Source organism: Arvicola amphibius, chromosome 7 (assembly GCF_903992535.2).
Source record: "Arvicola amphibius chromosome 7, mArvAmp1.2, whole genome shotgun sequence".
NCBI lineage: Eukaryota > Metazoa > Chordata > Mammalia > Rodentia > Cricetidae > Arvicola > Arvicola amphibius.
In genome coordinates, this window is record NC_052053.1 from 132,956,835 (window position 1) to 132,973,038 (window position 16,204).

Consider the following 16,204-nt stretch of genomic DNA (forward strand, 5'->3'; position numbering starts at 1 on the left):
ATATCGTAAAAGAAATGACTATACTGTTTAATTATTTATAGTATATAAACCAAGTCCTATATATGAGGCATGTGAGAAACTGTTCTCTGCCAAAGAGTGTGTTAATCTGATGTCGAAGGGGAGTTACCATGGAGAAGAGTATAAGGCGTGTGTGTGTTTGAGTGTGTGTGTGTGTGTGTGTGTGTGTGTGTGTGTGTGTGTAGGCACATGTACGTGCATCCTTACACACACATGTATTAGAGGGGTGGGGAAGTCCTCCTCAGATAACATGAATACGGCATTTGCTAGAACATGTGAACAGTTCAAAGTTTCCAGTTGCTTCTTGCTAATTCAAAAAAGCCCAGTAGAAAACACTTAGGAGCCATATAATAGACATGTTTACAAAGTCAATAGAAACAAATGGAATTACCAAAAAATAAATTATCAGAAATAGAATATCCCATCATAATAACCACACTTCAACATTTCTTAACAAAATGCAATGTTTCAGAATTTCAATTAAGATGCATTTTCAGTTAAATTTAATAGTAACTTTTTGATTGTTTGGCTCTGAAAAAAATATTTCTTTTCATTTCTGAGCTCATTTAGGTGAAAAAACAATTTAGGCAGTAATAATTACATCAAACACACAGTCCCTCAATAAACACAGTTACCGAACATACACTCAAGCTTATCCTCGGGGCGTCCTCTTTCAAGGAGAGACAGATAGCACACAATGTCTTTGAGGTGGATGACTTCTGGGGAGCATGTGCTTGCTGGGGAGGAGCGTGGAGGGGTGATGGCGCCCTTAGTCATTCTCAGACCTGAAAAATATATTTATATTCATATATGTAAAATGTTCACTGTGCTCCAAATTATGAAATGTCTAAAGGAAAGAACACTAGATATCATGAACATTCATATATGTGTATATATATATATATAACTTAACGACAAAATAATCAAATGTACTCAAACACCAATATATTATCATTCCATGTGTGCTGTTAACAGAGCAAACAAGACAGAGTCTACCACTGTGGGATGTTAAAGTCAACTTAGCATTGTCCAGGGAGTGTGAGAAGATGTAAAGAGCGACCATATAAGGAAACTATTTCCTGTTTTCCTGTCTCTGTCAGATAGGACAAATAAAATTTACTTGAAAGATACCAAGAATTGTCCTTTCTTAAGATACTAAAAAAAGGCTGTGAGTCATGTCATGATGTATATATTGAGAGTAAGTAGTCTTTCACAAAATACAAATTTATGCAAGGATATGCCAGCACCAGAGGTAAGACATCCATCTGACACCACATTATCCGTGAGTATGAATAAGCACAGTATAAAGAGGAATCAGGACCACGATGATGGGCATTTTGAGGAAAGGCTGTGCATATAATTGTAGTTTGATTTCAATATAGCCTTCATTTGATGCATATAGTTCATGAAGAGAATAGTAAATTGTAAGTCAGCTGGATCTAAAATTGGGACTCTCTCTTTTAAAAAATCTCCATGTTAAAAACATTTCAGCTACATTTCATTGATTTAGTGTGTGTGTGTGTGTGCACATGTCATGACACACTTGCGGAGATCACAGAACCACTTTCGGGTGTTGCTTTCCTCTTTCCATGCAGGTTCCAAAGCTGAACTCAGATCATAAGGCTCAGCGGCAGGGACTTTCAGGTACTGAGCTACCATCTCAGTGGCCCCTGTTTCCACAAACCTTGTAGAATGTCCTGTTCTAAGACAGCAGTGGAGAAATTAAATATGTGTTGACAATTGCTGATAACAATGCAAGAGGAGCTGCTTCACAGAGAAGCTTCGTCTCACAGAGCAGCATTGGAAACCACATAAGGAGCTCCGGAAAAGCCCTGAAGTTAATCTCAATTATAACCAAGGTGCACATTGCCAAGAAGTATTGACCAGGGTGACTAGGGGGCCTGCGTGTCTCATGGATTCCGAATCTGTCATCACTTATGGAAAAGGGTATTTTGAAGCAAACGTAGTTTGGCCAGCTGTGTTCCTTGGCACACATCTTTCTGACAGAACTGTTTGCAACTCTGACTCTTTCTGTACTTCTTATATCATCTGGGATTGCATTTGATATTTGAGAACGTTGAGACACCCAGAGTACACAGGTCTAGCATCACTGATAAGGTCCCTAATAATAAATATCATTTAGAGTGTTTCTAATATCAGGCAGGAATCACTAACAGTGGCTTTCACACACCATCTCGCTTAACTCTCAAGTTGACCTTGTGAGGTCAATTGTATTATCCTCATTTGACAGAGGAGAAACAGGCTTCTGCAAATGGCTGCCCTAGAGTTTCACTGCCAGCCATACCCATCCATCTTCCTCATTCAACCCTGCCAACCTATGCAGTATTTTCCTTTAAGGACACTAATGGAAATAAGGGGGAAAAATTTACACCTTAACGTAGACACAGCACAATTTGTGGCTGTCATAACAACGTAAGTATTTTCTGTGATAACTTATCATGATTATTCTCAACTCATACTTAAAATATCATCAGAGAATCTCCTGACTGGATGACCAGCACACGTCCGGATCACCGCCCCATCTGTGGGACACACTTCGTCTCCTCTCTGTTTTTACTCACTGTGATACAGCTCTTCATTATCTGCCAACCCTATTCTTGTTCATGGTTCTCAGTGAGTTATACATTTTAAATAATTTTTCTTCGTAATACGAAGATCACTGCATGTCCAGTATGAACTGATATTCCTTTTTACTTGAAAGGAAGCAGAATATCAAAGGTAATATTGAGCTTTAAAAGGACTTCACTATTCCCCAATAATTACAACTGGTCAAGTAAAGTTCATCTGGCTGCAGGAATCGGGACTTCTGACTTATGGTAGAAGACTCTGTGGTGCTGGCCCTTGAAGACCCACAGAACATAGCAGTGAATTATGGTGATAAACTACAGCATGAGTCATCCAGCTGGGGAGTTAACTCTCCTCCCAAATGCTCAGCTGGGGTCCTGATGATGTAATCAGCTCGATTTATCTTAACTCTTTAACACAAATTTTTCAAATAGAACAAGGGAGAAGGGAAGAAACATTGTCTCATTTATGTGAAAGGAAGTTTAGCTGTATAGTTTTGAAGGTTAAGTCCAATTAGTTGACTACTTGCTTTCATAATGCTGGATTCAAGGAAAAATTGGAGATGATAAGGGCCACATCATTTTCTTTTTGTCTGCCCAGGGTACAGTATATATTGTGAGGAAGTCTCTATACATAAACATTTCATTTCACATCACTTTTTGATAAATATCAGCTTTATGGTAAACATAAATTTAATTTCCTATGCAATCTTCTTATTTAAAATATGCAGTTCAAAGGCATTAGCCTGTTCACAGAATTGGGCAACAATTTTGATCGTCATCATTAAATTTTTATTGTTGTAGCAATACCTGTTACCTTGCCTCCATCTACACAGTTCCAGACAACCACTTATCCACTTTCTGTGTCTACAGATTTTTATCGTCACTTTTTGAAGAAAAATATAATTATTGTGTTGGTTTGATGATAAGAAAATATTTCTCTCTTTGTGTTGATAACAGTTTGTACATAAAACCTCACTGTGCATTTGATTCTCATCATTATATTTGAAATATTTTAAGGTGCAAAAATATGGGCACATATGCAATCTGTACACTGAAAAACTAAAAAAATGTTTCCAAAATACGAATTATAACAAATTTGGGCGGTAAAATATGTATTTTTGTAATGATGCATAAGGTTTATCTGAGAAAGAAATCTCTCTCATATAAAATAAAAAACCTTTTTCAGATAAAGACATTTTTCACAATCATCTTGACAAAAAAAGTAGAAATTATTAATGTTTAAGTGTATATTTGTGAAGGCTTTTTAAATGGAAACTATTGTAAAGGAAGAAAGGTCTCAGTTCTCACCCTGTATACCTTCCTCACCATAAATCCTCACTACGAACATTGCCTTTCAGTCATTATAGCCAAACACTGGACTGACTAGTCTTATACAAGCCGGATGCAAAAACTAGAGTTATCCAGAAAAACTCAACTGAGAAAATGCCTCCATAACATCTAGCTGGAAGTCATTTACTTAACTAATGATCTGCGGGGGAGGGAGGACCCCCTGTAGGTGTTATATCATCCCTGGCCTGCTGGTCCTGGGTTCTATAAAAAGCAGGCTGAGCAAGCCACATGGAGCAAGCCAGCAAGCAGCTCCTCTCAATGGCCTTTGTATCAGTTCCTGCCTCCAGGTTCCTGCCCTGTTAAGTTCCTGCCCAGGCTTCCTTCAGTGACAGACAGTGATATGGAAGTTAAGCCAAATAAACCCTTTTCTTCCCAGTTTACCTTTTGGCCATGATATTTCATCAAAACAATAGAAACACTGACTAACACAGTGTGCAGGCGTTCTATTACCTAGATTGATTATGGAATCAATGCAGAGTTTCAGCTGAGAACTGAAATGGCAGTAGATCAAGCCATAGCCATTGTGCTAAAGTTAAAATAACATTTCTAAGTCTCAACAAATATCTTGGCATTTAAATATTTTAGAGCATAATAACTGGATATCATTTAGCAGGAATTGTATGATAGTTAGCTTTTCAAGCAAGCTTCTTTCAATTAATAACATGTAGTTTAATTTCCTCTGTGTCTTTTTATGAGTTAATTCTTTCTTTTTGCATTGAGTAACATTCCATTGCCTAGATAATAACTTTATTTATCTATCTCAGAATTGAATAAACTTATAGTGGTTAAACAAATTAAAGTGATTAATCAAACAGTCTTATTCTTATTCCCAAGACCTCTATAACACCAGCACACTCTTGCTTAGGCAATAAAATATCTTCCTTCTTCTTCATATTTTCACTGTCTGAAAGTGGGCATTGTGTCTCAGTCTTTCTTCGCAGAGGATGTTTTTGCAGCATAGCCTTTAACCTTTCTCTCTTTCCCTTAATCTAGCTGAAGGTACTTCCTATTACTGATTTCCTTCTGCTTCATCGACTTCGCAAAGGTCTGTCATTGGAAGAAGTTTCCATTAAGCAGTGTTGAACACAGTGATGACAACCGAGAATGCTGTTCCCTCGGCCAGGGACCCTTGCTTGTGTCATAAGTAGAGTCCTCTGACAAAGAGGCAAAGGCCAAATTCTAATTCCCATCAACAATGACATTTTTGTCTCCAAAAAAATAGTGCAGTTTTTTTTTTTCCTTTGAGAGTGGACATGAAGGTTAGGTAGGGCAAAAGCTATTTTCTTTGGCCTCAAGTGATTGCATTTAGCTTTAAATATCTGTGATTGATACCAATTTTCAGCTTCTCTCACATGCCTCACTTTTAAGACTTTTAAGACTTTACTAGAAAATTGAGCCAAGTGCACACACATACAATGCATATTCATACATTCTTACACAACTTTGCTGTATGCATATTTATTGTAATGCACAACAAAGTACCTAAAAAGAAAAATAATAAGCATAATTATAGTTCACTAATTTCATCAGGAATAAACAATTTTTTACTTCAGAATATTTTCCAATGATAATTATCATCATGTACACATGTATATGTTTATATACTTATGAACATTTTCCTCAGAATTGTAATTATAACAGCATTATTAAAATTAAATTATGTCTATTATTACAGTCTGCGATAATATGGATTCCATTGTGTTCTCATCTAGACACCTTCACATTCTAGAAAAAGCTGAAAAGATTTGTGTTTTTAACTTGCTTCTTCATTCTCTTGCTGAGGATCAAGGAACTCAGAACTTCAGACATCCTAGGTGAGCACCTACCACTTACCTTATCATCCAAACCAAAATGGTGCTCCTAATGAATACATTTAATTTCACGTCAAGGCTCAGAATTTGTGTCTGTGTATACATGTAAATGTTTATGTGTTTATATACATGTGGGATCCAGCAATTGGCATAAGGTGTCTTCTTTGATTTTTCCCAATGTATCCTTTGAGGGAAAGAGATTCTCACTACAGCAGGAGTTCACAGATTCAGCTAGACTGGCTAGGGGCCAAGTTCTCAGGATCTTCCTCCCTCCGATTCTCCACTATTGGGGTTACAAACACACCAGTGCCTATCACTTATGTGGGGACTTGGGATCAAATTCAGATTCCCACACTTGCAGAGCAAGCACTTAAAATCTGATCCATCTCCTTAGCCTCTCGAGGTTCTGTATTTAATACATGAATTTTGTTTGATTTGTTCCTTTTGCCTATTTTTATTTATTTGATTCTTTCATTTTGTTTTGTTTAAGACAAGATCTTATGCCACTCAGGCTGGCTATCCAGCTTGCTGGATTTCTGAAACAGGCCTGAAAATCCTGATACTCCATTTTCTAACTCTAAAGTGATTAGTGAGATCACAGGCTTTCCACAGCAGGCCCAGTTAGCACATGGATTTTTAATAAACATTAAGTAAGTCCCTTTGCTTCAGTTTGTATTGTTTTCAAGCAATTCAATTTTAGGTAATGACAGAGGCCCCATTGTATCTGCCTTTTCTTCAGCTTTTCAAAGGAAATATGCAACAGTACTATCATAACTTATGTTTCTAAATCTATAAGGTAACAAAACATTAAAATTATAGTTTTATTGTTTTTATTCTGTCAATATAAGAAATCCATCTTTCTGATAAAGCAATTTATTGTTTCAATACTGATGGTCATATTGAGTGTCTTAGATAGACAAAAATAAATACACTTGACATATTAAAGTCATATACCTTATTATTCTTATAATTAACCTCTTAAACTCAAACACACACACAGACATATATGCAGTCAGAGGCTCTCTCTCTCTCTCTCTCTATATATATATATATATATATACATATATATATATATATATGATGAATTCTCATGAGTGAGGACAGACAGAAGGACAGTCCCTGGCCAGTGTCTTGGGCTAAACCAACCCTGATATATGCTCTGCTATCATCTATATGAACATAGGAAAGCAATACCAATTATAGATCTTAAGCAACAGACAGTAAGAAGTGTAGGCACATGTGGGAAGGAGCACAGAGTTCATTTGAAGGCATGGTATTAACAGACCTTGGACTGGTGGGTCCAATATTTTTTCATAGTGGTCTTATTCAAACCATAGTTCCATCTGGGAGATGAGAAGGTGGAAATTCAGAGAGTGATGTCACAAAGCTGCATGGGAGTCAGCTCCCAAAGACATGCCATGTAATTCTGAACTTCGGGCTTACTTCAGAAGCATTAAAATCCAGATCTATCTGCACTACTGTCCAGCCATTGCAGCGGGAACTTGAGAGCTGGAAACAGGCAAGCATCAGCTTCAAAGGAAGTTTCAGAGCCACCCTGAGTCGCGTGAGACCCTGTCTCACACAGAACACGATGAAGCACCAACGGTGGTGAAATTGCTCTAATTTTCCTCTCCTTGGTTCAACAGCATAAACTGCATCGAGATTCTCAAATGATACGATGTGCTGAGTGAAAATGGACATTTTGTTTTATTTAATTTAAATTGAGTAGTTACCAGTAGTCAGTAGCTATGAAATTGCATATTTCCATCTACAGGAGGAATGTAGAAGCCAGAGGGTGACATTCAATGTTTTCCTAAAAATTCGTTGTTGTATATTTTGAGACAAGATCTCTCACTTCATCTTGAGTTTGAAGATTCAGATATTGTTTGACCAATAAGCCCAAAGGAGTCTTTGTCTATGACTTGCAAAACACAGAGATAATTGAAAACTGACTGAGCTGGTTCTGGGGGTATCCACCTAGGGGTATCCACCTGGGGGTATCCACCTGGGGGTATCCACCTGGGGGTATCCACCTGGGGGTATCCACCTGGGGGTATTCACCTGGGGGTATCCACCTGGGGGTATCCACCTGAAGTATCAGAACTCTTGAGTAGAGGGTCATGAGTAACAGCTACAAAATGAGAAGCTGCCCCCCCCAAAAGAAACTAAGTTCGATGCCACATTTCTTGCTATTTGCTATGCATTTGAGAGCATACTTCCTATTTTCTCATAACCTGCAAATTCTAATACAACCCTTTTAACGTATGACTCCTCTTTCAGAATGTATAAAATTATATAAAAATAAAATTGAAAGTGAAATTTGATCATAAAGTGGGCAAACCAAAATATTAGAATACAGTCTGTTCAAAGTATAGTGGTGATATGCTGGCATTTATTGATCATATACAGTGTATCCAATTTTATTTTAAAGATTTCTATACATTATGTTTTTTTTTTTTTGGTTTTTTCGAGACAGGGTTTCCCTGTAGTTTCTAGAGCCTGTCCTGGAACTAGCTCTTGTAGACCAGGCTGGCCTTGAACTCAGAGATCCGCCTGCCTCTGCCTCCCGAGTGCTGGGATTAAAGGTGTGCGCCACCACCGCCCGGCTTTTTTTTACTTTTTATACCTAGTAAAATAGAGACATTCATTATTCCCATTTAAGAGAACAGAGATCAAGAGACTGTACAAGCACAATTCAAAGGTGTCTGAATTGCAGCTGTGTACTTTAAATATATTTGTTTGATGGAATAAATAGAAAGAGGGAGAGAGGGAGGAGAGATGAATTAGAAGAAGGAGGGAGGGAGAGAGAGACAGAGAGAGAGAGAGAGAGAGAGAGAGAGAGAGAGAGAGAGAGAGAGAGAGAGAGAGAATATCTGTCCCTTGACTCTCAGTAAAGGACCTAAGAGGTGCACTATTTAGTCTACAGATATTTGGAAGAAAATAAGAAGTCCCAGATACAGTTTTCTAAATTCTCATCTTTCATTTGGCCAGCTGAGCAATGGAAATACTTAGAAAAGAAAAGGTACGTTAACTTTTCAAATGAACAAATGTGTATGTGTTATTTCTCTCAATATTAACTAACCTCTGAGCCTTTCATTTCTTCTGATTCATCGTTCCTCCAACATCTTTCACATCACTGGCAACATGATCATTTTCACGCTTAAAATCTTGCAATGGATCTCGAGGCTCATTGGAATGACAGTCATAACTAAGCATGACAAACAAATCTCTTCCACACCTGGGCTTAGTTTCAATGCTGGCTCCCCTCCTGCTGTTCTTCCCAGGCTCATCAGCACTGTCCAGGCAGACACTGATCACTCATTACTCCTACTATCTCTGCATTCCTCAAAACTTTTAAAAAGTCCTCAGGATTGGTGTAGGAGGTCCTTCTTTCTATGTGTTGTTTCTATTGGTTAATGAATAAAGAAACTGCCTTGGCCTGATAGGGGCAGAACTTAGGTAGGCAGAGATGACAGAACTGAATTGTGGGAGCAACAAAGCAGAGGGAGAGATCCTCCGCCTGAGACGGATGCTGGTTAGAATCTTGCCAATAAGCCACAGTCATGTGGCGATACACAGATTAATAGAAATGTGTTAAATTAAGATGTAGAAATTAGCCAATAAGAAACTAGAGCTAATGAGCCAAGCAGTGTTTTAATGAATACAGTTTCTATGTGATTATTTCAGGTGTAAGCTAGCCAGGTAGATGGGATGAACAGGCCCCTCCTTGTAACACAGGATGGTGGCCCTGCCAAGGTTTATCTGCCTATCTCACCTGCAAGGTCAAAGTCAATCATTCATTCTGGGATGGACAGTATTGATTCCTAGCAATCCTTACTCAGTTCCACTTAAGTCATGAGAAAGTCAGAGCTCCTAATGATCTTAGCCTTTGCCTTTGCTGTCTGTCTCCTGTCTTGCTCATTGTTGTCTGTCCCCACTTTTCCTATCTGTGTATATTTACCCTTTGTTTGTTCTCCTGCTAAAACTGTTCTGTGTTTAGACCTTGACCCTTGTCCCTCAAAAGGCATATGGTAAAGACCAAGTGATGCTATTAAGAAATGGTAAGTCTTTAGGAGGTAGTGATTATTGAGGGATTTAAGAGTCATTGGGGTTACCTAGAGGCCTTTGGGTGACTGGGGGAGGCCTATCATGAAAGTGCTAAAACAATCTTGTCCAATAAAAGAACTTTAGGAGATACCACCACCCCTGATTACAAGCTCTACTATAATAATAAAACTGCATGGTATCAGAATAAAAACAGAGAGAAGGCTCAATGAAAGCAAATCAAAGACCTAGACATAAATCTGCATACCTATGGATAATTGAATTTTTGACAAAGAAGTTAAAATTGTACAATGGAAAAAATAAAATATCTTCAACAAATGGTGCTGGCGTAACTGGACGTTGGCATATAGAAGAATGCAAATAGATGCATGTCTATCATCCTGCAAAAACTCAAGTCCAGGTGTATCAAAGATCTCAGCATAAATCCAGTTACACTGAGCCTGATAGAAGAGAAAGTGGGAAATAGCCTTGAATGCATTGGCATGGAGACAACTTCCTGACTAGAAGACAAGTAGCAAAGACACTAAGATCAATAATTAATAATAATTAATAATAATTAATAAAAGGGGACCTCCTGAAAGTGAAAAAGCCGCTGTAAGACAAAGAGCGGGGGAAACAGGACAAAACAGCAGCCTGCAGAATGGGAAAAGATCTTCACCAACCCCACATCTGACAGAGGCATGATTTACAAAATATAAAAAGAACTCAAAAACTAGACATCAAAATACCACATAATGCAATTAAAAAATGGGGTACAGAAGAATTCTTCTCAACAGCCTTAATACAAGGGGAGGCACTTAGTCTTACTGCAAATTGATATACCTTGCTTTGTTGATAAACCATGGCAGGCCTGCTTTTTTTTCCCGAACAGAAACAGAGGAGCGGTGGTTGGATGGATGGAGGGAGCAGCGGATAGCTGGGGAGGAAATGGGAAAAGAGGGGAAACTATGGTAGGGATGTAAAATAAATAGATTGAATTAAAATTAAATAAAACATGTTTAAGAATGAAACTGAATTAGGAGACTATCATAAAAATAAATAATTTTTTTCCAGATGAATTTTAGACTAAAGAGGCATGGCCAGGCATGGTCACTCATACTATTAATTCCAGCACTTGGTAAGCAAACACGAGAAGTTCTTGGTGAATTCTGCCAACCTGGTCTACAAAGGGAATTAGTTACAGGACAGCCAGAGAAACCTTTTCCCAAACAAAACAAAACCAACAAACAAAAACTATAAATAGGTGCCAAGTGTATATAAATATTGGGGAATGCATATGTGAAAGTTAGCAATACTCATTTTTATAATATTTCTCTCAGTACTAAAGCTGTAGTGGCTGCAATAAAGATCACTGTAAAACTGAGGATCTGAGAGCCATTTTCAGTAACAGAGGGGTTAAAAATGTTTGTAAGAATGGTGTAATGTCTGTAATTAAGAGATTTTCTTAGAATTGAAGTGAAATCAGAAGTTGGTTATTGCAGATGCTCATTGAGTACCTGACACTTTGAGGAAGAAAAGGTGGCAGGAGAGAGCTACCCAACCTCCTTAGCAGGGCCTTCACCTAACCAAAGACAAAGATAACTCTCAATAAATAATGTGGAAGAAATTGCAATGAAGGTTTTCACAAAACTAATTTCTTTATATCACAAAATGCCACAAAGATTACTAGGCTTTTGTTGAGAAAGTGTATCCAGGCACATGCAAGTTTATATTTAAAAACATTGTTACTGTACATGATAGTTAACATTTTTATGCAAGGAAAATTGGATGCTTTATTTTTATATGTACTATATTTGCGTGCAGTACATTGGTGATAGTACCTTTATTCCTTTTTCATTTCTATTTTATTGAGGAGTTCTTATTTTTCAGTTCACACACAGAATATCTTATTTAGGCTGACGTTGTTTTAACAAAGTAAAGAAGAATCCCATGAGGGTGACTGTAGTCATTACAGAAACTTTCTGTTCAGAAGTAACCTGAGGTTTTCCAAATTCAACCATATTCTGTATGTATAGCAGACTATTTTAAAGCAGCTTCCTAGAAATAGAAAAGGATTTATGTTTTCAATTTCAGAGTCAATAATACCCAATTCCTGAACTTCTATATTGTGTCCATTGTTCCTTGTTCCTAAGGAAAAAAAAAACTATCAAATGTGTTGTAGTAAAAATGGATAGAAGCAGTCATAGGAAGGACACTGGACACTCAATACCTCAGTGAGGAGCCACGCTTTGAAAAAGAACTTGGATTGATTTATCATTGTTACATTGGATTTGAGCAGCACATCTTTGTTTCAAGGAGATCTACACAGGACATGAAATTATCCCAAATGAGGTACAGTCTGACTAATGCTCATTTATCAGTATTTTGAAGCCTAATTTGATTGCTATTCCTATTAATCTTTGCATTTCTATTTTGTACTAATGTATGATGTTGGAGAAAATAGGATGTTTGGGATCAGAATTCTTTATAAAACCACTTTAAGTCATTAGAAACATTCCCTATTTCCCATGTTTAATGCAAGTAAATACATTTGTAGAATACAGATAAACATGTATTTTGTTTCCTTGGAACCCAAGGGCAGTGTTGCAGGGGTGAATTTTACTTGCACATCAAAATAGAAACTGTCTCCTCTAAAAATGTTCAGTCTAGAAGGTTATGAAGTTCTAACTACGAAGAGTTACAAAGAAGCAAGGGCACGCTCGGAGAGCTTTCTCAAGCTTTTGTCAGTTGGGTGATAATCAAATAGCTAAACATGCTTTGAGAAGGCAATAAAGACAAGAACGCGGGTTTCATATATTGTGGGGCATCATCCCATGGAGGCTTGATTTTAGAAAGCCAGCACCACAGGTGATTCCCCTTGAGAAGATTAGTACTGCATGTGTGGAAGCACCACAAGCTGTTGAGGTGCAGGGCCATTGTCAGAAGGCCTTGACTAGCGGTCTGTGGACAGCTCTACAACCTATGCTGTTGTTTTTAATTTGTATTTCAGCGTGCAGGGATTACACTCCTGTTACTGCTCGTCTCTACACTACTTTCTTCCCCTATCTGCCCCACAGTGCAGTCCATGGTGCAGTGGCCGGCAGTCCAGACCTCCGACTCTCCTGAGGACTCTGAGAGCCTTTAGGGATTTGAAATGTTTGAATAATTTTCACAATGACACTAAGTGTTTTTCTCATTCTCACTTTCTTAGAATTGCACGCTGAAATATGTAAGAGACCACACGATACACCGCACACATATAAACAGTTGTAGGTGTGAGCATTCAGCTGAAAACAGGAAGTCATACACAGAGAGTTTCAACGGGGAAAAAGATATTATACTTCAAAAATCACTTTGGTTTTGCATTTAAGGATAGCAACTATTTTAAAATTGAGTTATTTTGTTATCATGCAATCAGGCTCATTTTTTTAACTTCTAGGATGCCTCATCTTTAATGAAACAAATATTAATAAATATCACTCAAATAAATGTTTCCTGAGTTAGAATATTCCTAAGATCTTTTACGACTGCATTGCAACATGCAAACTGGACGTCCTTTAGGTCTAAAGAGGCGCACTATCAGAGATGAGTCTGTGGAAGCAAGGACAAGCTTAGCTACTGGGCTGCAATAACTTGTTGAAAATACCTCTTAGTACCATTACAGAAACATGGACTTCCACTTGAAATGGTAAGTTATAATGATCCTATTTTCTGTATTGTTTATTGTTCTGGAGATATTTTAAAAGTCAATGTCAAGTATGAATTCCACTGAAGACAATCTTCAGTGTAAGATTCTTTCTTTGATGATGTGATACTCACATCTCTTTCAAAAAACCTGCTCTAAGAAAACATACTTACCCCCTGCAAGGAGGGCGGGCTTGCTCTTGACGTTGGGGCTGGAATGGGGGAATTTGTTGCTGAACGACATGAAAAGGTGAGCTGTGAAATCGTCAGGGAGCTCGGCTTCCAGGAAGGTCTTCATGAACAGCTTGAAGCCTTCAAAATCTATGGTCTGAAAAACAAGTTTAAATCTGTGATGTCAGACCCAGTGAGATAGCAAGACCATGTTCAAGGCATTAGCCACAGAAATGACCTGAGATGTTTACTATCTAAGTATTGTTATCCGAGGCTTGGTGGTTCTACGCCATCATTGGCAGTGGCAGATATGTGTCTCCCCTTTGATAGTGTAGAGCAAAGATAACATGATTTCTAGTTAGATGTTTCTATCTTCACGGATGCCATGTGACATCAAATTTTACCCTTTGAAGTTGCTTCCCCCCCTCCACATCAACTGGGTCTGTTATTTCCAAACTCACAGATTTGTGTTGAATAGCTCAGATATTTAGTGTGAACAAGTTAATATGGAGTCACATTTTTATATGGCAAACACAGAGAATGATGCACCTATCCCCTCTTTTCATCGTGATAATGGTGATTATTTAAAAAGTGATCAGCAAGCATTTCAAATCAAAACCAACATCAATTGATTAAACATTCCATAACTTTACACACAAACCTCCAATGGAGCATATTGTAAGGTCTTTCACCCTTTCTCGAATCCATATTCATCGGAAAGCAGTCATTTCAGAGCCAGAGCCCCAAGTCCACTTGAAGAGCTACTGAAGGAAGCTAGTCTCTCACTTCGAGCTGCATATGGACTGCACAGGGGTCCGCAGTGCGCATGCCTTCTGGCAGCAAAGGGCAACAGGGAAGACGAGATGCTGCAGAGCAACTGAGACAACTGTGGGCACTCGGGACTAAAGCATGCAGCTAATACTCCTGTGACTGAGCAAGTGTGTTAAAGGAGTATTTCCGGGAGACAGGTACAGTTGGAGACCAACGAAAGACTCAGGGAATTGCACTAATCAGCTGAGAAGCCTAAAGACTTACAGAGAAGAAGCCAGAATAAAACCAGGTCCGCGAGGAGCAACAGTGTGCAGGGGAAGATGGTGGGGCTTTCCCTCACCAAGGTGAGTTCGGACACTGAGATGAAGCAAAAAGGCAGGGAAACCTGGGGGTTGAGTGCTCTCCATTTTCTCTAAACTATTTCTTTTTAAATGGAAAACTTCCCATCTTGTTTGTCTGGTAATATCTTGAGAAAAGTGAGAGAGAACACATACCTCCTATTTTGTTATTCATTATGAGCATATTGATGTCATGCTATTATTTTTGGTAAACTTAAAATAAACGGTTACCTTTTTAAGACATCACCAAAAACATAAAACTTTCAAGTATGGATAATGAACTGAATAAGTTATGTGTGTGTGTGCATATATTATTTGTATTTTTATTGAATGTAATCTCAAGTAATTAAAATCATTTTTTAACTTTGTTATTAGTAATTTCTTCATAAAATTGTGTATGATATCAATACTTCACAGTTGTTGTCTGAAGAAAACCTTAGATATATTCATTGTAATGTGGAGCTCAATAAATTCAATAAAATAAAAGAAACCACATATAATAAAAACCACATCTAATAAAAATAACATTTTAAAAGTGCAGTTTAAAAGATAAATAAAAATTTAAAATTATAAAACTGTATATAAAAGGTAGTTATATCTTGGAAATACATGGGTTATTTTGCATATTAATTAGTCTATTTGTTGGCTCAAAAATTATAGAATTCACTGTCTCCTCCTAAATCAAAACTTCACTTTTTCATTTGGTTCTGTAATTAGACAACACTTTCAAATTACTGACTTCAGAGAGAAAAATTTCTCAAAATATCTCACTTCTTTAATTTAAATTTTATTTAATTTAATTTTTTTATTTATTTTACATACTGACCAGAGTTTTCTCTCCCTTCCTCCTTCCCTCCTCTCCTGCCGCTCCCTCCCCCTGAGTCCCATCTACCCCCTTCCCATCCTCTCCCCTCTGTCTCCATTCAGGAAGGACAGGTCTCCTATGAGCTTGAACAAAGCAGGGCACATCGAGTTGAGGTAGCACCAAGCTCCTTCCCCTGGAGAGGGGTTAGGTGAGGTCATCCAGCATGGGGAACAGGTTCCAGCAAGGTGTCAGAGAAAGGTCCCGATCTCACTGCTAGGAGACTCATCAAAATATCTCACGTTTTAAAGAGGTCCATTGCAGACTGAAGAATGGAGAGTTCTGTTCTTCAGTGAATTTTAGAAGATGATGTCATAAGATCTACAGTTAAAGAGTTTATGGGAGAGGTGAAGGTGTTCTTGTCACCCTCACGGTCCACTGTTTCCTGTCACCCTCATGGTATACTGTTTCCTGTCACTCTCATGGTACACTGTTTCCTGTAACCCTCATGGTACACTGTTTCCTGTCACCCTCGTGGTACACTGTTTCCTGTCACCCTCACGGTCAACTGTTTCCTGTCATCCTCATGGTACACTGTTTCCTGTCACCCTCACGGTATACTTGGGG

General features: G+C 38.0%; 1 protein-coding gene across 6 annotated transcripts in view; it reads right to left on the reverse strand.

Annotated features, from left to right (window-relative positions):
- The window catches only part of Dgkb (diacylglycerol kinase beta), a 514,351-nt gene that overhangs the window by 420,976 nt on the left and 77,171 nt on the right, over positions 1–16,204 (reverse strand). For all 6 annotated transcript variants that reach the window (XM_038336848.1, XM_038336843.1, XM_038336846.1 and 3 more), the window contains 2 exons: positions 13,670–13,823; positions 663–803 (listed from right to left, as the gene is read on the reverse strand). In XM_038336848.1, the coding sequence (XP_038192776.1) occupies positions 663–803; positions 13,670–13,823 (295 nt within the window). The remainder of the gene's footprint in view (positions 1–662; positions 804–13,669; positions 13,824–16,204) is intronic.